Here is a 23626-nt window from a genome sequence, read left to right as displayed (position 1 = left end):
TAGTGAGTTTGCCTAGTTTAATGAAGCATGAGGAGCCAGTACACACTCTTATGCACATCTTGCTTCTAGTAGAAGATCGGTTACTCACTCCTAATATGGGAATCTGCTGACTTTTCTGTGGGTAAAAGGTTTGGTTAAGGAGGGTGTGTGTGTGTGTGTGTGTTGAGGAAGGGGAGGTGGAGGACACCAGGGAATGAGTCTCGTCTCCTCAAACTCAGGTTTAAACCATCGGCAGCAGCGCTTCAGTTCAGTGTGGACTCTCTCCTCGCTCTCGTCTCACAGGGAAAAGCGCTGTGATCTCTCTCTCTTTGTCCAGTAGCTCTCAGCTTCCTCTTCATTCTCTCTCTGGTCAGACACTCCAAGAGCTAAAGAGTAAAAATGGAGGCGATTAAGAAGAAGATGCAGATGCTGAAGCTGGATAAGGAGAACGCCATCGACCGGGCAGAACAGGCCGAGTCTGATAAGAAATCAGCGGAAGACAAATGCAAACAGGTGAGAGGAGGACGAGCACACGCGTATCAGTGTCTGTTAACTGAGATTAAAGTATGTACCAGTGTAATGCTTTCAGACACTATGGTTTTACTTTGATATACAAGTTATTTAAAAGTTTGCATGCTTAAAAACTAGGGATGCACCGATATGACAATTTTGGCCGATACCGATAACCGATATATTGGCAGATAAATCTAAATCCAAATTTTTAGATAATTTTTGAGAGCCTGATTATAAAAACAAAAGCCTCGCCATTAAAAGCCAAGATACAAACACAATTATGATGTTCTCATTATAATGTTATGTAGCCGATATGACAGACTTGCAGCACTTTAACTGGATTTTCCTTTTTTAAAGTGATTTCAATCATATTTCAAGCAGTTTAAAAGCATCATGTTGAACAGTGCGCATCTGAAGCGTCTCAGCTGAAGGATATAATACATTATTTATCGGCTTTAATATATCGGCTAAATTTTCTTTGTCGGGCCGATAACAATAACATTAAAAATGATCATATATCGGCCGATACCGATAATGTGGCCGATATATCGTGCATCCCTATTAAAAACATTAACAAAATACTTTTTATAGTGTCTAAGGTCGCTAGGATGACGTTTGTTTTCCTGAATTCAGTTTATGTAACATGCTTAAATGAGATATAGCAGCCAAAGAAATCTCTAATTTGGAGTAATTTTTCACAATATGCCATCTGAATCGTTTAAGGAGGCATGGGAACTCTGGCTTCATTCCCAGACCCCACTGAGGGATGATGGTATCCAGGGCAGGAATAATCCCGAAGCGTGCCAGCTGTTTCTCTGGGCCTGTGTGTGTGTGTGTGTGTGTGTGTGTGTGTTTGGGGTTGTTTACATGTCTCTGGAGTGCAGCATCCCACAAACCCTTCGACATTCCCACACATTCCAGACTCAGAGATACAGCATGCCTGTATTATAAACATTTTCAGTTCACCCAAGACCATTGTAAAGAATATGTAAGAATTTTCATGTATTCCTCGTTTATATTATTAATATTAGTAGTATTGCCAATGTGTAAACAGCTTGTAATAAATCGTAAAAAAAAAAAATGTTTTAAACGAGACCTTCCCTGACTTTTTTAGGTTGTCTATGAAACTGATTTTTATGTAAAGGACTCGGGACGTTTTTGCCTGGAAAATCACAAGGATGTGATCATGTGACGGTTACGCACGCTCCCGAGAGCCTCTCTGAAATTCAATGACACATTAAAGGTTCTCTAAGCGATCCTGGGTGACGTCACTTCTTGTTGACGTTCGAACTATTGTCAAACAAAACGGAGGCTAGCTAGACCCTCCCTCCTCCTCATCCGCACACTAACCCCCCAAACCCCGCCCCCAAGTCCTTCTTGTCGGTCATTGGCTGGAACAGTTTGTTATGTTTCGGGGAGCGGGTCGCCGCAGTTTGCTTTTGTTGCTGTTTGTGGAGCCTGGGCTGTCTACAGAGATCGCGTTTCTTTACAGTGTGTTCAGGGGACAGGCAGCCAGCGGATAGTGAGGAGATGTTTGCTGTATGTGACAAAAAATGTTTTGGCCTAAAAAACGCGTGACATCGCTTAGAGCACCTTTAAATGAATGTTCACGATACTATAGTCTCACATTGTCAGAAATATATAGGTCATATAGTCTATATTCTCACTCATAACAGTGTAATTTTAATTACCTCATCTGTCGACATGATGTCGGTGAATCGCAGAGCTGGTGTAAACATATCCACATCGATATGATCAGATGTTTTCTGGACTGCTGCTTTATTCCCACCGCTGTTATTGTGTATTAAAAAGCGCAGCACATATTCACATCTTCATCTAAATATCACTCTCAGTGTTTTCGGCGTTCGTATATCGCTGCAAACTAAGGTTTTCTAACTTCTTTTTACCTCTAAGCGAAGACCGAAAAATAACTTCGTTGTGAGTATATTAGGCCATTGAATCGTTCAGTCTCGTGTGCGTTACACGAGCACGAGAGCTGCTGCAGTTCACGTAGTGGCCACCGGTGGCGCTAATAAAGGAGTTGATGGAATGTAAGTGATGATGTTCAGAAGATTCCAGATTCTAGAATTAGAATCACACAAACAGAATTCCAGAATTCGAGTAAAGCCCTGTCAGTCTGACAGTGACATCACTGATGTTTGAGTCGCAGCTGCAGACGGTAATATCAGCGTCTCTGAGGACACACACACTGATCAGTTTATTAATGCTGAGCCGTGTGTTTCACAATGTCCTCAGAGAATCATGTAGTTCATGTAGATGCATCTGAAAATACACTCAACTATCAACACATGAACATGAACTCTCTCGCTGAACTTTCTTGAAAGGGCAATGAAGATCAAACAATATATCACTTTCATTTGCTATCTATCTATCTATCTATCTATCTATCTATCTATCTATCTATCTATCTATATATATATATCAATCTATCTATCCATCTATCCACCCATCCATCATCCATCTATCTATCTATATATCCATCCTCCATCTATCTATCATCCATCCATCCTCCATCTATCTATCATCCATCCATCCTCCATCTATCCACCCATCCATCTATCCATCCATCCATCATCTATCCATCCATCATCTATCCATCCATCCATCCATCCATCCTTCCTCCATCCATCCATCCTCCATCCATACATGCATCCATCTATCTATCATCCATCCATCTTTCCTTCCTCCATCCATCCATCCTTCCTCCATCCATCCATCCATCCATCCATTCTCCATCCATCTATCTTTCCTTCCTCCATCCATCCATCCATCCTTCATCCATTCATCCTTCCTCCATCCATCCATCCATCCATGCATCCATCTTTCCTTCATCCATCTATCCATCCATCCTTTCTCCATCCATCCATCCATTCATCCTTCCTTCCTCCATCCATCCATGCATCCTTCCTTCATCTATCTATCTATCTATCTATCTATCTATCTATCTATCTATTTATCCATCCATCCATCCATCCTTCCTTCCTTCCTTCCTACATCCATCCATCCATCCATCCATCCATCTCAAGGGGTCAATCCTAATAATAATGCTATCTATCTATCTATCTATCTATCTATCTATCTATCTATCTATCTATCTATCTATCTATCTATCTATCTATCTATCCATCTATCTATCCATCCATCTATCCACCCATCCATCATCCATCTATCTATCTATATATCCATCCTCCATCTATCTATCATCCATCCATCCTCCATCTATCCACCCATCCATCTATCCATCCATCCATCCATCCTTCCTTCCTTCCTTCCTTCCTACATCCATCCATCCATCCACCCATCCATCCATCCATCTCAAGGGGTCAATCATAATAATAATGCTATCTATCTATCTATCTATCTATCTATCTATCTATCTATCTATCTATCTATCTATCTATCTTTCTATCTATCCATCCATGTTAATATGTTCTGTTGTTGGTTGTGTTTCATCAGCTCGAGGATGAGTTGCTTGGTCTAGAGAAGAAACTGAAAGGAACTGAAGATGAACTGGATAAATATTCAGAAGCTCTCAAAGAGGCTCAGGAGAAGCTGGAGCTGTCTGAGAAAAAGGCGTCAGACGTGAGTATTCAAGCGTTAGACGCTGTTTACCAATAAAATCATTTCTCTTCAATGAGACGACAGGTTTCAGTTAAACTGCATCATCAAAAACACATGTGATCACGATAATAACTCCCTCATAGCTTTTATATGCATGTGGCAAATCTTTGCACCTGGCCGGGATGCGAAGGTTCAGACAGATTGTTCTCATTCCAGCGACAAAGGTGCTTTAATCATAGTGGGAGCATGTCAGCAGCTCCATGTGGAAAAATGGGAAGAAAAAGTTTCCCCACATTCCTTTTCGGCTACCGTTGACAGCCTCGAATAAATGTATTTCCCAATCATTCTGTTACCGGACGCCCCACAGACGCCAAACGTCTTCAGTGTGCAATTTTTTAGCAAGGCTTAGGTCTACTTGAACTCATCGGCCTTTTTTTATTTTTTTAACTGTGGAATCCGGGCTCACATGCTGAGGAAATGGATATTTAGGGCGAGAGCCACCTCTGAAACCCACAGGGAGAAAATCCAGACCGCAAAGCATATGAGAGCCAGAGCTGCACAACCAAGAAACATTATAAAAAACTGTCTGGACGTGACGTCCTCCGTCCCAGAGCTGCATTCTTTCAACGCGAGAGAATGTGCTGCAGAATTCTTAAAGGGACAGTATAAATAATTAGCTTATTATGAAATGCTTATTTGATCCATACAATGACACCACGTCAAGCTTCGAAAAGACATTATGACTTATATATTTTTATACATTTGCATTATGCATTTGGTCGACACTTTCATCCAAACCAACTTATTGCATTGCATGCATTTTTTTTTTTAGTCGTACAATTTTTGCTAATTCGTACATATTTTACGAGTTACCAAACTCGTATGAATTCGTACGAATGACCTATCCCTGACCCCGCCCCTAAACCTACCCATCACGTGGGTTTAGACAAATCGTACAAATGGGCTATATGCACGCATAACTTCCGCGTTTGACGCAAGGATGCTCGTGCGTTTCCGGTTGGGGAGATTTAAAGCGGAGGAAAACCAAGGAAAACGGGATTATGGCAGAGTCTTCAAAATTGACTGTCCTCTCGCCTTTGAAACGAAACTTTAATACGTTTAGATGTAATTTTATATATAGTTATGTTTATTTAATATAATAAACACAGAAGCATAAACAAAATGAGGAGTGTCTGTTTTGTCTTTTTTTGTGACTAACGTTTCTTTAGTATAGCAATTGAGTATAAAAACCAATATAAATTCTCGGTATAGCATTGGACTCTACGATCGGCGGAAGTAATCCAGCATCCTTAGACCTTCACCGGAAATACCGCCGTGCATAGAGCCCATTCGCACGAGTGAGGTCGTATAAGTTTAGTACGAATTAGCCACCTTTTAATCACTCGTATGAATTCGTACGAATTGGTCGTGAGATAGCGTTGCATAAACTGATGTCGCAACTTTTATCGCAAAATGGAACTTAAAGGAGTAGTTCACTTTAAAATGAAAATTAGCCCATGATTTACTCACCATCAAGCCATGTACATGACATTCTTCTTTCAGACGAATACAATCGGAGTTATATATTAAAAAATGTCCTGGCTCTTCCAAGCTTGATAATGGCAGTGGATTGCAACCAACAGATTGAAGCTCAAAAAAGTGCATCCATCCATGATAAACGAACTCCAAACGGCTCCAGGGGTTAATAAAGGCCTTCTGAAGCAAAGCGATGAGTTTGTGTAAGAACAAGATTCATATTTAACACGTTACAAAGTAAAATTCGAGCTTAGGATGGCTTGAGGGTGAGCTAATTTTCATTTTAAAGTGAACTACTCCTTTAATTATCGCCTAGCTCTTTATATAAAATGTGCATGTTCAACTTTATCCGCATACATACAGTACACTCACATACAGTGATATATATATAAAGCAAATCTGGATTGCTTGAATCGTTGCTAAATGTACGCAATATTATCATCCAGCTCTAATCTGCCAAATGTGACTATAAAGCATGAAGATTTTAAGATATTATACACATTAATGTCATGGTTTTCTGCAACGCTGCTTTAAACTGATTTTTTATATTGTGAAAAGCACTATATAAATCAATTTGACGGCTTGATGCATGAACTGATATTATATATTGTATAAGCCTAAAGCCATAGCTTGAATGCATCACTGTATGTTTTCACAGTGTGGAAAATGAAGAAATAAGCTCTGTTCCAAAACTTAGACACCGTTTTCTAAGATACCTTCTTTTGACAATCACAGAATGCATTGCTTTAAATACACGACACTGACAAACATTTGTTGTAGGATTTACGCTGAAACAAGTTTCACTCAGAAATTGCTAGTAAATTTCACCAAAAATTACAAAGAAAAAGCAACAAAAAAAATAAACATGGTAACACTTTCTATGAAGCCTGTATTTATAATGCATTATAAAGGTATTCTTAATGAATTATAATGCATGCATAATGCCTTAAAACAACATTATAATATGTTGTCTGGTAAATAATCATAACAATATTACAATACATTATAGCACTTACAAAATAGTGCTTGTGGTTATGACTTTATAACACCAGATAAAGCATGCATTTATAATGCATCATAATTGGTTTCTTTATGCATTATAATGCATGCATAATGCTTTATAAATAAACTTATAATGTGTTTAATCATAAAAACACTTTTTTTTTTTCTTTGTTGTGTTTTAAAACAAAGTTAATTGAAATTGAAGGTTAGGAAGCAGTGGGTTTTGGAACAGAGATATTCTTTATTCGTTATTTTTGTTGAACTATTTATTTTAAATGATAGGTAAGCTGTCTTAAAATTGACTTGCCCCATAAGCTCTAAAAATACTGATAGGTTGTTTCTGTTTCATTATTTTGACAAATTAGATTTAAAAATCCAGACGTTCCTAAATTAGATCATGATGGCACAATCTCTTAACTTGTGTAATATTTCTATACAAGGCAACAGTGTGCAGAGCATGAAGTTCACTTCATTTCTTTCCTTTCAGTCACAATTGCACACACACACACACACACACACACAGCGCAGGAATGTGAGGAATTCAACTAAAGCAAACAATGAACCTTCAGCCCTTGAATCTAATGAATCCAACTCATGGGGGGAGAAACACACACACACACACTCCAGTCGTCTGCAGCTCACTAAACCATTTGCAAAAATACTCCCACACATGCTGGAATTCACTGAATCGAACACAAATGCTATTGCAATAGCGTCATGCAGTGAATTCTCATTTAAAATGAATTGATTTATCACTCACTCTTGTTGTCTTCACACTGAGGTTTGATTGAGGCCATCAGCCATTCAAGACTTTAATTGCGTTAAACTGATTTAACCCTATAAACACCCTTAACTGTGGTAAATCTTGGCTTGCTTTCAAAAAACAGTGGCAAAAGCATTGGCACACATCATGGTTTAATAAATAATGGCATAATAATTGGAGAAAGTATTCTTCTGGCAAGTAATGCAACATTAGTCTGACAATAAAGCAATGGAGAATTGATATAAAATGTGCACTAACAGTCACAGGTGTGTGTTTATCACATTTTACAAATCTGTTTCAACGTGGCTCATGCGATTATCATATATTTGAATGAGTCAGACAATAGAACTCAGCATGCAAAATTCATCAGCATGCAGTTCATTGGGAGCAAGTTGTCTGATCCGCCCCATAACCCGTACGAGGGCCAATAATCAGCTCCTGAAGAATCTGTGTTCTGGGGAACATGTGGAGCCCTTCTCAGTGTGTGTGAGCGACCGAGCAGATGTATTTGAGTTATGTACAACTGTGTCTCACATGCAGATACACTTAAAAATCTTATGTATTTGTGTGTATTCTTGAAAATAATAACAGATGCATGATTTAAATAGGATATAGCTTCATCTCATGGGCGTCACTTTATTTTTTGTTGTTAGGATATAAGGATTAAAACAATTTTCCGACTCACCAAGCATGTTAACTTAGTTGTATAATATTTGTATAAACTTGTACAAACAAATACAACGCTTTAAAAATCACATTTGGGGTGTAATTGCTTGTAATTTATACTATAGAAAAATGAGTGAAAAAAAAGATTTCCATATTTGGGGATTTCCACAACATAACCCTATTAAACGTATTAATAGCCTATACGTCATCTGAGAGTGTGTTGTAAATGTGCATGACGTTTCAGAAAAATGACTGAATTCCGATGTGATGCATGTATGTCCTCTGTTAACATTGTTAATGAATAAATGATTTAAACGAGTGTGAAAAGTGCTTATTTTCTGTGCATTGAAGATTTTACCTGATGCAATCACACGTGGTCATTCATAAGATACACCAAATATGTCCAGAAGTCAGCACATAATAGTAGCAGAAGTCAAACAGGAACACCACCCCCAATGTCATCTGAAACCCGCATCTTCTTCCTGGGATTGGACTCTTTTTTTTTTTTGCGCATTCCTGCCTTTTTTCCCAGGATTCCTCATTTTGCAGCGCCGCGCGCCGATGGAAAGTTTGCGACTTTTCTAAGCAGCGGATCCACATCTGCGCTCTTTACTTATGCAGTGATTTATTCCGACACTTCGCTCAGGTGTTTGGTAAGGTTTGGAGATGTCTGTGAAGTCTTTAGACGCCGTGAAGAGGAAGATCCAGTGTTTGCAGCTCCAGGCGGACGAGGCGCAGGACAGAGCGCAGTTTCTGCAGACGCAACTGGACAATGAACGAGACCTGCGAGAGAAAGTGAGGAATCCATGATCTTTCCTCCTCTTTCTTTCTCTCCTGTTGCTGTCTGACGCTTTTCACTCGTTTCAGTGCTCGCCGAACACAAATAGTGGAGACCGGGGCTAGTTGTCACACTTTAGTGAACGTGTTGGTGAAGTTGCCAGGTCCAGTTGCACAACTGCTTGTTTTATTTTACAGTCGTTTATATCTGAGTATGTTATTTTGGGGAATTGTATCCTCAGAAATCCCAATAGGTGAGACCGGGGCTAGTTGTCACATTGTTTACTCAAGTCAATAGTATTCAGTTTAGCGTGGCACTATAGCGGGGCATGTTGTCACAATGTGGTGTAGGCTAAATACATTTACAGTGAAACTCTGCCTTTTAATAGTTTTTGTTATTTATATCCTAAACTTAAACAATATAACATTTTATAACACTTTATTTGGGAAAACTTTAGTTTACAGTGTCATTGTTACATATGTTGCATGTAAGAACAGTAAATTGTGTATAATTTCATGCAACTATAACCTTCAACCGAACCCTAATCCTTCCCTAACCCATATAGTAAGTAGGCTACATGTTGTTAATTAATATTACTCAGTAATTACACTGTGACACCTTAAAATAAAGTGTAACCCTTTATTTTAAGGTGTCTTTACACTGTAATTATACATTTAAGTACTGAGTAATATTAAGTAACTATACATACTTACTATAAGGTTAGGATTAGGGCTTGGTTTGGTTTAGGTTTGAATGCATGTAATTATGCATAATTTAATGTTATAGGAAATACATGTAATGTATGTAACTGACACTGTAAAATTATGCTACCTAAAGCAATTATAAACACACATAAAAATAGGCTATACAAAAATATCAACCCATTGTTTTGACCAAATAATATCATGACGATTTGCCCCAACCGGGCATTTTTAAAATAAAAATACTCTTGTTTTAACAAAATACTCTTGTTTTATCCTCTTCTTCTTTAGTTTATTTTGGTCACAACAATTGGTTTGTGTTTTATAATTGCTTTACTTTTGCTGAAGGTATGTTATGTAAGTTGTTGAATATGGCTAGTACAAATCAGTGCACTTTCCCATTGTGACAACTTACCCCATAATGTGACCACATGCCCCTCTATAGTCAACCAGTTTTAAATGAACTTGGGCAATAATGGTGGAAAAATTTTTTGGTTTTTTTTGTAGTCAAGACTTTAAGGTTTGTGTCTATACATAAATGGACTTTTGGTGTGATTTAAAATACTTTTAACTTGATGGGTTTTAAATCAGCTTGTCCATTTGGTCCAATTGTCAGGGACCAAAGCAGTGAGGCTAGAGGACACAGGAGACTGTTTCAAAAAAGGGGTTTATTACCCAAAATGTTGGAAAATTACATGAAGACCAAATTTAATAACTAGGCCTTAAAGAGGTCAGCAAAAAAAAAGTAACTAAATATAAGTTTTAATACATAGACCTGTAACACAAAGTTAACTGAACTAAAAAACTGACCTTCTCACACAGACACAGAAAGGAGCTTATATAACAGCTTGACGAAACCAAATAACATAGAAGGGGTAAACAACTAACAGTTGTGAACTCAAGAGCTAACTAAGGACAAAATCCCCCCTGGCGAATGATAAAGTGTTGAATGTGCACACAAAATACTGTCTCTCAGGGTGGGTTTGGAAAACCACTTTAACCTGGAGGTGAGAAAAACGTTATTTTTGAAGTGACTGAATCTGGAAAAAACTCCAAACCGTTTTCCACATCAAACATCAAACCTGTTACCTCATCATAATTTCTGCTCACTTAGACCTGTTTTAAACATTAAACTAAACCCATAACATGATGCCATGATGGGAACCCCTAAAAGGCTCTATAGAGAGCCTAAGCCCCTCCCCTTCCGGTCGACCACCATGGGACCTTATTTAGGAAAAATATTGTATGGTAGTCAATGGCGAGAGACAACAAATATTTTGATCTCATTTGAATTGTGCCCTGAATTACACATATGATGTTTGTCAATTTAAAAGATACATTTTAAAGTCAAGAAAGTCGCAGTTTGATGTGAAACTGTTGAGGTATAAGACTGTGAAAATACGTAATTACAAAGACTACAAACCCCAAAGGCACATTTCCTCTCAATGAGTGAAGCTAACTTTACTGAAGCTAACTTTACTGAAGCTAACTTTACTGAAGCTAACTTTACTGATGCTAACTTTACTGAAGCTAACTTTACTGAAGCTAACGTCTGTCAGTGTTTCTATAGTCTTCCGTTATAATCGTAACGTTACGCCGTCACGCCTGAGTGTTTTGTACCAGACTGCACACACACGAGCAGCGGATCTCGCTCTGTGTTTCGCTTCCCGGGAGATGTAGTTCATTGAGCGATTTTCACATTAAACTAAATGCTACTCTTCTGTTTCATGACAAACTGTGACTTTCTTGACTTTCATAATTATCTTTTAAATTGACAAACATCATATGTGTAATTCAGGGCACAGTTCAGACGGAATAAAAAGACAAGTTGTGTCTCGCCATTGACTACCATACAGATTTTTTCCGAAATAAGGTCCCATGAGCCGGAAGCGGAGGGGAGGGACTCTCTATAGATGAAGAGCCTGACGGAACCCTTTAAAGTTCCATTTAGAACCTTTTCTTCTAAGAATGGAATACAGCAGCAAACATTCTTTACATCCTCACTTCCTGTCTTATTTGTTGCAGTTTGCTCTGAAACTCTTGACCCAGATGTCTTTTCAGCCGTACAGCTTTGGAAAGGCACGAGTTGTCACTTACTATGCAGCAGATGCAATGATCTGAAAGGATTTATGATGTGGTTCCTCACCTCCAGTAGCCTGGTTCTACCAGACTCTCGTACATTTCATTTGTACAGAGAGTCTGGCCTCGCTCCATTGAGAAACGTTTACTTCCTTGTAGGCGGGTTCTCTGTTAAAGTTCAAAACTATTGGATCTGCCCAGCGTCACTCAGGATCTGCCATAGCCAATCGCTAACGTGTGGTCGTGACGTATGTCATGCGTCGAAACCGGCTGGAAACAACAAGTCTGTCCGAATTCCATATTCATAAATCTAAATATCTAAATGCTAAACCTCTCTTTCTTATATTTGTGAAATAATTTTAAAAATACCTCTTTTCAATTAAGTTGTCTGAGAACAAAAAAAAGCCTTAAAAACATTATCTGTTTGTAATTATTTTCCTTTTTTCAGTGTCATGTAATTCTCTTAACTTGTTCATGTTTATTTTATATTATCCCCCTACTGTTTTATTTTTGTTTTTATTATTATTTTTTGTTTGTTTTTGTATTATGTTTTCTGTTATTACTTGTGTATTGTTTTAAGCAATAAAAAAAAACAAGTCCGAATGATCAGAGGATTATGTTTAGAATAAGATGTCTGTCAACGAGAGCTGCATGTTTTGTTCATCGAATTTAAGAGTTCAAGGAACAATTCTAAATGTATATTTGACACTAAGGACAGTGATGTATTCAGTCAACTGTCGAAGCTGGGTGTAATCATTAACAATACGCCGCTGCAGTCGTTTCGGATCTGCCGCAAATGCTGTACAGTGATCATCGTGCACACCGAGCTGCCCAGCACCAACTCCTAACCTCTCTGCCTCCCTCACTTGGTCCTCCATTAGTGCAACAAGAGGAGACGACAACAACTATCGGCTTTGCATCCTATCGTTCGCCTTAGCTAACTCATTCACCACTAGCGGAGTGAGCTGGAAAATCAAACTTTTCCCGAACCCCGTGGGGAGGAGGGCCACAACATCATGGCCACCAACAACACTTAGCAAACATTGATCTTGCTCCGGCTTTAACTTCTGTATATTCGGCAGTTTTGCAACAACGGACCGAATAGATTTTCTCACGTCTTTCTTCGCTGCCGTTACTGAACTCCAACTCAAACTGACGCGCTACATCAACGTCATCGTTCTCAGCCACTCCCTCTGTTCGCTGATTGGACCGGTAAAAAAATTATTTCTGGAAACCAAAGTCTACAGCACAATCCCAGACGTAGTACTGAAGGAAAATAAAATTGAGCGGAAGTGCGTAGGAGGGCGGAGCCAGGCTACACCTCCAGCAGATATAGAACAGATTTATGCTCTCCAGGAACATCAGCACTAGTTGATTTACTTGTGAATGGTTTCGTGGACAAACATCCTATACTGACCCCAGTCTCAAATGATCTGAGCTGTTATTCGCATTCATTTTATAGCTCTAAACTCTTACTCTATGACACAAACTGAGTCATTTGTGTATAGGAGAAACATCTGAGACGGAGTTAACCCCGTAAAGCCTGAATAATAATCAAAATGAGCAAAGATATTTACATTTATGCATTTGGCAGACGCTTTTATCCAAAGCGACTTACATTGCATTTCAACACCTTTACATTCTTATCAGTTCTTATCAGTTCTTGCTTTCCCTGATATGCAGTTTAGTTCAGATGGCGGTAGTGGACAAAAAGTAAGAGGCAATTCTGATAGCTTTAATGTAAACCAATGAGATCTTATAACAGTATAATAGAATACTTACATAAAATGCATATAAATATCAGTCATCACTCTATATCTGATGCTATTTAAGTGCTTAGCTTTATGATAAAAACTCTGTTTACAACATATAAAGCAATGTAAAACAGACGGCATGTTATAGATTGGGTTTATCAGCAAAGTTTTGATCATGTTTATTAAATTCATATATAAAATATTATACAGTATAGGATTAAATACTTTAATGAAACGTAATAACTGTAAATTCCATTACTTAACATATCTGTGCATTGAAGACCAAAAGCGTTTGATATTTTCCTTGTAGCCAATATCTTTGCTCATTTTGCTTTGTGACTTTTAAGGAGTTATAATGGTATGATAATGACATGCGTGTTTGAGCCGTGAGGCCAGAGACCTAAAAGGACTTTGGTGAGGCCCACTGTGATCTGTGCAGGAGCCAGAGGACACTCTCATTCAAATGAGTCAAACTGAAACAATGAGCTTTCACTCTTTGTGGGTAAAAAGCTTTCACATGCCTAGCTCCGCCTCTCTGGTCAAAATGGGTGGAGCTTGACGTCCAGTTACCCATCTCTGGTCATAATGGGCGGAGCTTGACGTCCAGCTCACTCTCTCTGGTAATAATGGGTGGAGCTTGACATCCAGCTCCCCCTCTTTGCTCTTAATGGGCGGAGTTTAACCCCCAACTCCACCTTTCTGGTTGTAATGGGCGGAGCTTGACGCCCAGCTCCAACTCTCGGGTTGTAATGGGCGGAGCTTGACGTCTAGCTCCTCCTCTCTGGTCATAATGGGCGGAGCTTGACGTCCAGCTCCACCTCTCTGGTTATAATGGGCGGAGTTTGACGCCCAGCTCCAACTCTCGGGTCGTAATGGGCGGAGCTTGACGTCCAGCTCCACCTCTCTGATCATAATGGGCGGAGTTCGACTCCCAGCTCCAACTCTCTGGCCATAATGGGCGGAGCTTGATGCCCTGCTCCAACTCTCTGGTCATAATGGGCGGAGCTTGACGCCCAGCTCCCCCTCTCTGGTTATAATGGGCGGAGTTTGATACCCAGCTCCCCCTCTCTGGTCATAATGGGCGGAGCTTGACGCCCAGCTCCAACTCTCGGGTCGTAATGGGGGGAGCTTGACGTCCAGCTCCACCTCTCTGTTCATAATGGGCGGAGTTTGACGCCCAGCTCCAACTCTCTGGTCATAATGGGCGGAGCTTAATGCCCAGCTCCCCCTCTCTGGTTATAATGGGCGGAGTTTGACGCCCAGCTCCCCCTCTCTGGTCGTAATGGGCGGAGCTTGACGCCCAGCTCCGCCTCTCTGGTTATAATGGGCGGAGCTTGACGCCCAGCTCCACCTCTCTGGTCATAATGGGCGGAGCTTGACACCCAGCTCCCCCTCTCTGGGCGTAATGGGAGTATCATTTGGCTCTGCAGTGAGCGCCACTTGTTCCTTAAGGATCTTTGATCCTCCCTTATTCCTTTCGATTATAACGGGGATCTTTAACCACTGCTTCTCTGTATGTGCACAGGCGGAGGGTGACGTAGCCGCTCTGAACCGCAGGATCCAGCTGGTGGAAGAGGAACTGGACCGAGCTCAGGAGAGACTGGCCACTGCGCTTCAGAAACTGGAGGAGGCAGAGAAGGCGGCGGATGAGAGCGAGAGGTCAGTATTATACACACACACACACACACACACACACACACACATTTCTGTATCATTTCTGTATCGCTTTACACAATATAGACCGTTGCAAAACAGCTTTACATGGTTAAACAGGAAAATAATCATTCAGTGATGCGAACAGAATTAATTTCTGCTGTAAATCAGCTCTAAAAAGACTACAGTAAACAATCTTTGTTTAGCTGAATCAGTTCAGTGTTGATTCAGTTTGGTTCAATAACTGCATAAAGTTAATCAATTATAGAATGAGTTCAAATCATCTATAAAGCAGCTCTGCATAAAAGAGTGATGTCATCATCCAGCTCAGTTCAGTTCTCAAGGGTTTCAATGCTAAAATGACAGGTCAGAACCAAATATTGTCATAATATCCACCTTATTATCATCATTCCCTCTGTGTTCAGTCTTAACATAATGGTACCTCAGTTAATAAGATAAAACACTTGGCATAAGTTAATGGCTATAAAAGTTTGTTTAATTTTTGTTAGCTTTATTTCACTGCAGATTTTTGAGTTTAGCAATCCTCTCTGCTTTGCATAATGTGACAAGTGTTATTTCATGTACATCAGGGTTATTATTGTTAACTAAAGCTAAAACTAAAACCATAAAATTGTTATTTGTAACAATATAAACATTTACTGAAATAAAATACAATTATAAAACAACATAAACTTATTTTATTTCTGCTTAGTTTAACTTGATCTACTTAAATTACTAAAATGAAATCAACTAGACCTAATAAATAAAAAAATTATAAAAAAAAATTTTGCCATTTTTTTAAAGACAAAAACAATAAAATTATTAAAACTTTAACTGAAATAAAAAAATAAATCTAAATCAAAAATTAAATCTAAATCAAAATATTAACAAACACTATAATCGGATGTGAATGTACATCAGTTGCACACTAAAATGCATGCATTATTTAGGGAATGAAATTGTTCACTAAGAATGGCCAACAATAAAATGCTTAACAAAACATGTGTATGATCTGTTTATCTGTGTGTGTTTCGCATCCAGAGGCATAAAGGTGATTGAAAACCGTGCGATGAAAGATGAGGAGAAAATGGAAATTCAGGAAATACAGCTCAAAGAAGCCAAAAACATCGCAGAGGATGCCGACCGCAAATACGAGGAGGTCCGCCGCACACACACTTATTATACAGTTTACGGATACTTTATCATTTGAATCAGGAGTGGTTCTGTAAATATCCTCTCTGAGTAAATGCGTCTGTGTGTGTGTGTGTTTGCAGGTTGCTCGTAAGCTGGTGATTTTGGAGGGTGAATTGGAAAGGGCAGAAGAGAGAGCAGAGATTGCAGAACTGTTAGTACCCACAAAGTTCAACACAGTAAACAGATTTTAAAGAGGACCTAATGTGCTTTTTTACATGTTCATCTTTCTTTAGTGTGTAATGTTGCTGTTTTAACATGAATGAGTTCTTCTCTATATCAATGTCAGTGTTTCTGAACTCCTGAAACGCCTCGAGTTTCTTCCGGGAACGAACACGTCACAATATTCCTCATTTAAATAATTCATACGGAGAATAAAAGGGGCGGGGCCTGGTTGAGTTAGTTAGTAGTGTGTTGAAACTGGTGGTTATGAAAAGGGGCGGGGCATTTCCAGTTGACCAATCACAACACACTGCTCCAGCCGACCAATCAGAGCACAGTGTGCTTTTCAGAAGGAGGGGCTTCATAGAGACAGGAACTGAACAGAGCGTTACTGACAGACTGGGAAGAGAGGAGCCGCAACAATGGAGAATATGAGGAAAATAATGTGTTTTTGAACATCCAAGCATTCTGTTCTAGAGCCAGAAAACAAAATCAAGACTTTGTAAAAGGGCGTAATAGGTCCTCTTTAACCAATCAGAAGTTGCTTAACTAAACTCGTATCAGATTCAGTACAGGTTTGTGCTCTGCTAGAAAAACCAGCTTAAAGTCAACATGCAACAGAGATCAAAACCCATTTTAGTTGCAAGCTGACATTTTTATTAAAGATTATAAAGACAAAAATAGTTTTCTTTGGAAAAACATGCACTGATGAATGGTGCCGTATTAGACCAGGAACATGAAGTAGTCCAATTTGATTTTATATTCACTTTAAGGTGGTTTCTCACAATTCGAGGTTTGTTCTTGAAATTCCCGGTTTAGATTTAAAATCTGGATTTCAAGATATACACTTGGAATTGCGAGAAATAAAGACAGAATAATGAGACATAATTTTTTTTAATTCTGTGGCAGAAACAAGCTTTTATAGTGACTTGCTGATCCAAGCTGGTTGAAAAACGTATTAAATATTTGAAAGTTTATGGATTTTGACGTGATTATTGATATTGATAAGCAGAAAACGACTCTTGATGTTATTAAAATACTTGGTCAGGAACTCCCATTCAAGCTGTGAAAAGGTGAAGAATACAAACATTTTATATATATATATATATATATATTATTTTTTTTACAGTAAAGGTGGAGATCTGGAGGAAGAACTGAAAAATGTAACCAATAATCTCAAGTCCTTAGAAGCTCAATCAGATAAGGTAAGTCAGCTGACTTATTACCCATAATTCCACGGGGCAAAACGGATTTCTGTGTAAAGTCTTGTGTAAAGTGTAAAGTTGATCAAAAGCTGTAGTTAAATACAACAAAGCATTTAAACATCCATAATTAGGACAGTTAAATAAATAAGCTTATGAACTTTTCAAAGTGAAAATAAAATGTATCTCACATTTTTTTATGTTGACGTCCAGTCAAACTGCACAAATTCATCCGCCACTATGTATTATGGATAATAATAAAACATTATTTAGCTTAGAGTTTGTTCAATGAAAGTTAAGCTGGTAAATCACACTTGTGCAATTGTTTATTTATTGACAAAATTGTGAATTTTCATATTCAGTTTATGTCATAGTATTTTTTATACATTGTCGGGCCAATGCATTTCATGATAATATAAATTCATTTAATTTACATTATTTACATTTATGTATTTAGCAGACGTTTTTTTTTAATCCAAAGCGACTTACTAGAGCAGAACAAAGCAATTCATCAGGGAGCCAACAATATTTGTAATATTTATTTCTTGTCAATTCAATTTACTTTTGCACAATAAACAATTCTGGTGTTATGTTGCTATACTGTGAAATCTGAGTTTTAAAGCGAAGTTGAGAACCAATAGTCCAAATAAGCTTTTGTTTGTTTTCTCTCTGTAGTATTCGGAGAAAGAGGACAAGTATGAAGACGAGGTCAAAGTTCTCACTGATAAACTGAAAGAGGTGGGAAAGTTTAACCTAAAACAACTGTTTATTCTAATAGTTTTGCATGCAAGTCTTTCATGCTTTACACAAGTACACAATGCAGAAGCCAACCCATAGCAAGCGTGCAATCTTATTATACTGAACTAGGGGTGATTGAGTTTCCTTGCATTACACCAGATGAGTCATTATTAGATAAATGAAATGTATAATGGACACACACATGTGTAACCCCTCCACCCGGGTCCCACTTGACCCGCTCCGAGCGGGCCTCGAACCCGGGTCTCCGGCGTGAGAGTCAGGCGCTCTAACAAGGAGGCTAAAGACTGCAGCCTCTAGCATCTGTCGCTAGAGCGCCTATTGAGATCAGAGGAGTGAGGTTTACTCGCACAGCAACTACTAGCTGGCCTCCGTTACACTTGCATAGAGTATATTTCATGGCCATTCTCTGACGTTTCACTCAATCTTTCCCTCTGTGTGTTTTCCCCTCAGGTCGAGACTCGTGCAGAGTTTGCTGAAAGGTCAGTGGCTAAACTGGAAAAGGCCATCGATGACCTTGAGGGTAAGTTCCCGCTTCTCGGTTCTCCAGCGGTGATGAACTGTTCCTCCCTCACTAATGACGTCAGTAATACCGTCAGCTGGAATTTAACCTTTGTCCTCTTTGACTGTGTAGCAGCAGCTAGTCAAGCTTTATTGGTCTGTGAAAGAAAGAAGAGCGGTAATAGTGCTAGCATGTTTGACCTGTTATTTTTAAAGGGGTGGTTCAGGATTTTGGACATCGGGCCTCATTTCCAAGTTAGCCTGTGTGTTATTTATCAGTGGAGACAGTTTTAAAAAAATTTCATCCAGTCATTCCAGTTGCATAGTTCGCCGGTGCAAGGCTAGCGCGAGTCAACGCTAACTGCTAGCCTGCCATTAAAAACAGTTTTACCCACTCCACAGTACACCAAAAGCAAATAAACTATAACGCCAGACTATCGATGTAAATGTCTGTTGAGAGAATAATGTTAGAAATCAAACTACTCTTGCATCTCAATGATCGCAATACATTTACAGGAACTATTTTCTCAGCAGCGGCGGGATTTTACTTTGCTCCGGTTAGTAGTCCTGCGCCGAACAGTAAACACAGAACCGAAGCGCACTACAGTCGGGATTGTCATGTGGACCCAAGGGGGTAATCCATCGACCGGAAGTTGAAGCCGGCCGGGTGCCGCCATGTTGTAGCAGAACTTCACTTGCGTTAGCATTTCCATTGACTCCCATTCATTTTGGCGTCACTTTGACAGCGAATAACTTTACATCTGAGGCGTTTAAAGACTCCATTTGTCCATGATTTATTTCTAAAGAAACACGACAATGTATAAAGGGCTCCATTACCTTCTATGTTACATTATGGCCCCGTAGAAACAGATTTAGTAAAAATAGGCTAACGATTGCGTCATAACCACTCGACTCTCTGTCGCGCTGTACAGAAATTACCGTACAGACAGGAGGAGAAGCCCATAGATAATGAGTCCATAAAAGCAACGGAATACTTACTCCTGCTCACTCACGCCAAAGAACTCTTTGCTCAAGTTCCCCGTCTCTGCAAGATTAACGTTGGCCATTTTCACGCACAGCTACTAGAAGATTTACGTCTGTCAGACAGGTTGCTCACGTCATCAAGCTTAGTTTGAGTCGGTTTGAGTCTGCGCGTCAGGAACGGAAGTGCTCAAAAATCGCTAAAAATGGGCTTCAACTGTCTCAACTGAGTTCCAATGAGATCGCTCTGTCCACTTCTTATACTGTCTATGTGTGGACCGGCTCTCTCGGTTGCCTAGGTAACTTAATATCACTCCGCCGCTGCTGTAGACTGTGCTAATAAAGTATAACTATTGCAATGCGATGAAAGGGTAGTTTGATTTCTAACATTATTCTCTCAACAGACATTTACATCGATAGTCTGGCGTTATAATTGATTTGCTTTTGGTGTACTGTGGAGTGGGTAAAACTGTTTTTAATGGCAGGCTAGCAGTTAGCGTTGACTCGCGCTAGCCTAGCACCGGCGAACTATGCAACTGGAACAACTGGATGACATTTTTTGAAAACTGTCTCCACTGATAAATAACACACAGGCTAACTTGGAAATGAGGCCTGATGTCCAAAATTCTGAACCACCCCTTTAAAGTCCCCCATGTAGTCAATAATTGTATCCCTTAAAACTCATTGTTTATTACCAAAAAGATACATTTAAATGTGTTTAAATTTAATTTCTTCACACCTTAAAATAGCTTGAATGTAACTCCACACTCTTGCTTCATTTAGTATATGCGGAAACATGAATATGCAAATTAGCCCCGCCTCCACTCACTCACACCAGCTCAGAGATCCAGTCGCTCAACTTTACTGTAGTAAACGCTGCACCAAGGCAAGTGGAAATAATGGTTTAATTAAGCCATATATGTTTGAACCAGAAACTGATTCGGAAGAAGTGGAAGAGCGAGTTATACAGGCTCGTCTAAAAGTCGGTGTATCAGAATCATAATGCGTTTTATATATCGCTTACTACGTCGAACAAATAACGGTAGTTGATATGGTTAGCCTTTGGCTTGACTATGTTATCAAACAGCTGGATAATGACACTACTGTAAAATATACAATATCTTCTGTAGAGCTGCTGTATACGGTAGCTAAATTGAATTTGTTTTAGAATTAATGAACTTTGCAACATTGACATTGTTATTGAACTGATACTTTTTATTGAATTTAAATTTTTATTGATTATTGAATAATGACAAAATTGAATTGTTCTCATATTTGATGAAGTTGCTTTGAAACAATACACTGTATAAAGCGCTATAGTAATAAATGAAGAAGCAAGATTCTGAAGTGTGCATATGATGGACACTTTACTATCCCATGAGGCCACGGGAGAGGATTTATGAATGGCAGGGAAGCTGACGCTGTAGGTCACATGATAACGACAACTTGGCGAATGTAGTACCTACTCAAGAGTATGCGATTTCAGACGTAGCCCAAGATTTTGCTCAAATACTTGATGTGCTGTGTCTTGTCCTCTCTGACCTGTTGAACTGACTGTTTCCTTTCTTTTCCTCCTTTTCTTTCCTTTTTCCTTTTCCTGTTCCCGTTTCCTGCTTCCTCCATCCTCTGCCGAAACGCCTCTCCTTTCTGCTCTTGACCTTTGACCTCCAGATGAAGTCTATGCTCAGAAGCAGAATTACAAGGCCATTAGTGAAGAGCTGGATCTTGCCCTGACTGATATGACCACCTTATAGACTGTTTATGTGTCAGCAGTGCTTGAGCTGAATATGATGAGTGCCTAGATGTTATTCTGTAATATGCCGGCAGGGCATGTTGGATGTAACGTGCATCAAAGACAGAGGCATCATTATTACATTAAATCAGAACTGTGATTGACAGCCTTCTCGTTCAATCAAGCATCGCTGCTCTGCATAAATTACCCTGTGGCTTTCTGATTGGCTGTGCCTCTGTTTGTCTTTCTCTGCTCACCCTGGTGCCTTACATATTTGCAGTCTTTTAAAGTTTGGTTATTCCTCTAAAATGTAATAAATATTTTCTGCTCTTTGAACACTCCCACTTGTTTTCAATTTCTTGCTTTTACGAATATAACGTATTTCCTGCCTCTCTAAATCTAGTCTTAATCTTTCTCCTTTTAGTCATCTTTGTAGCTCTTTTAGAAGCACTTATCAACTTTTTTATACAACACAATTGATAATTACTTCATGTTAAAAATGTGAATGATCCTCTTTTGTATAGCATAATGCTGAATATAGTGCTTACATTTACAGTTATGCATTTAGTTGACACTTTTATGCAAAATGACTTACAAAACTGAAACAAAAGCAATTCGTAGAGACAACAACATTCACGATGTATATCCGTAATATATACAAGGTTTATGAGACAGCTGGATTAGGAAGAGGAGAAATGCTGACTTTTTTTTTTGCTGAGATATAATATTGCATACTGTAGTACTGCTATCTAATGTTTAGTAAGAACTCAGGAGACTTTCGAAATATTTATATTTTACTGCAAAATATTGAAATATATGCAACATATTAAGGTTGACAAGAAGACTTGGTTTCCATTTCCATGATAGCAAATTTGATTTAAAATAGTTTGACACTTGTGGCTCCTACAGAAGCATATATTATCACTTAAAAAATCTCAGAGCACATTGTAGTACTGTATTTAAAAAGGTTTATGAATTATCGGTTACAAATTTATTTCCAGTCAAAATGAATGGGATTTTACTTCCGTAACCCAGCTGTGGTTTATACAGTAGTTTACTGGTTTAAAGCCTGAGGGAGCAGGGTTGTTATGAAATCTGTTTACAAAAATATTAGCAATCAGTGATGTTTATATGGAATCGGTAAATTCATGTCTTGTAATGCTGGTTTATTTCAGAGAGTCTGGCTGAGGCAAAACAGCAGAACCTGGAGATGCATCAAGTCCTGGATCAAACGCTCCAAGAGCTCAACAGCTTGTGAGCAAACCATTGAAGGAATCCATGAAGAATCCACATTTTTCAGTTGTCAACCATTCCAGCAATGTTTTATGTGTTTCTGGTTTTATGTTGTAAGTTATGTTACTTCCATCCATTATTTTCTATATTTTGCTTTGTAATTCTCTGATTATTTCATAATGCACCTACCTTGGTCCATTAAAAAATAATAAATAATGTCTTGTTGCTGCCATTTGTCCCATTGGCGCAGATTAAATACAAATATAAACCCAAAATACTCCTTTAACAGTTAACAGTACGTTTTTTGGATTTGAGGGATAGTTCACCCAAAAATGAAAACTCTGTCAGTAATTACTCTCCCTCATGTTGTTCAACCCCGTAAGACTTTCGTTCATCTTTGGAACACAAATTAAGATATTTTTGATTAAATCTGAGAGCTGGATCACTCCTCCATAGGCAGTCACTCGGACTATTTTAACGATGTCTTTAACTTTTCTGGGCCGCCAAGTTTCGATCCCTTAAGAAGCCTATGGAGGAGTGATCCAGCTCTCAGATTTAATCAAAAATATCTAAATTTGTGTTCCGAAGATGAACGAAAGTCTTACGGGGTTGAACAACATGAGGGAGAGTAATTACTGACAGAGTTTTCGTTTTTGGGTGAACTATCCCTTTAAAGATAATGACCAATAATTGCATGTAAGAAGGTTTCCCTTTTTAAAACTATTTTTCCATATTTGTTCTAACCTGGAAGGTCAGTGCTGTTTTATTTATTTCTTTTGATGAACATAAAGAGGGAAGTTATACTTAAAACAGTAAAAACGCAACAAGTGTCGGTAAATAAACCAATTATTAAATCACGTGT

At 38.8% G+C, this 23626-nt stretch overlaps 1 protein-coding gene across 4 annotated transcripts; it reads left to right on the top strand.

Moving 5' to 3' along the window:
- The first annotated feature begins 329 nt into the window (after positions 1-329).
- Positions 330-22996, top strand: tpm4b (tropomyosin 4b). 4 transcript variants are annotated; one of them, XM_056271686.1, is made up of 9 exons: positions 330-492; positions 3970-4095; positions 14879-15012; positions 16048-16165; positions 16281-16351; positions 17489-17564; positions 18237-18299; positions 18771-18840; positions 21471-21580. In XM_056271686.1, the coding sequence occupies exons 1-9, from the start codon at positions 379-381 to the stop codon at positions 21551-21553; spliced, it is 855 nt and encodes a 284-aa protein (XP_056127661.1). In that variant the 5' UTR covers positions 330-378; the 3' UTR covers positions 21554-21580. The 4 variants fall into 4 exon arrangements, with proteins under 4 accessions (XP_056127661.1, XP_056127660.1, XP_056127663.1 ...); XM_056271685.1 differs by lacking the exon at positions 21471-21580 and adding an exon at positions 22707-22996 and having other exon boundaries at positions 331-492; XM_056271688.1 differs by lacking the exons at positions 330-492; positions 3970-4095 and adding an exon at positions 8559-8836.
- The last annotated feature ends 630 nt before the right edge of the window (positions 22997-23626 follow it).

The sequence above is a fragment of the Rhinichthys klamathensis genome, unplaced genomic scaffold, assembly GCF_029890125.1.
Source record: "Rhinichthys klamathensis goyatoka isolate OS25496 unplaced genomic scaffold, OSU_Roscu_1.1 h1tg000323l_1, whole genome shotgun sequence".
NCBI classification, from domain to species: domain Eukaryota; kingdom Metazoa; phylum Chordata; class Actinopteri; order Cypriniformes; family Leuciscidae; genus Rhinichthys; species Rhinichthys klamathensis.
This window is presented reverse-complemented; position numbering and strand designations above follow the sequence as displayed.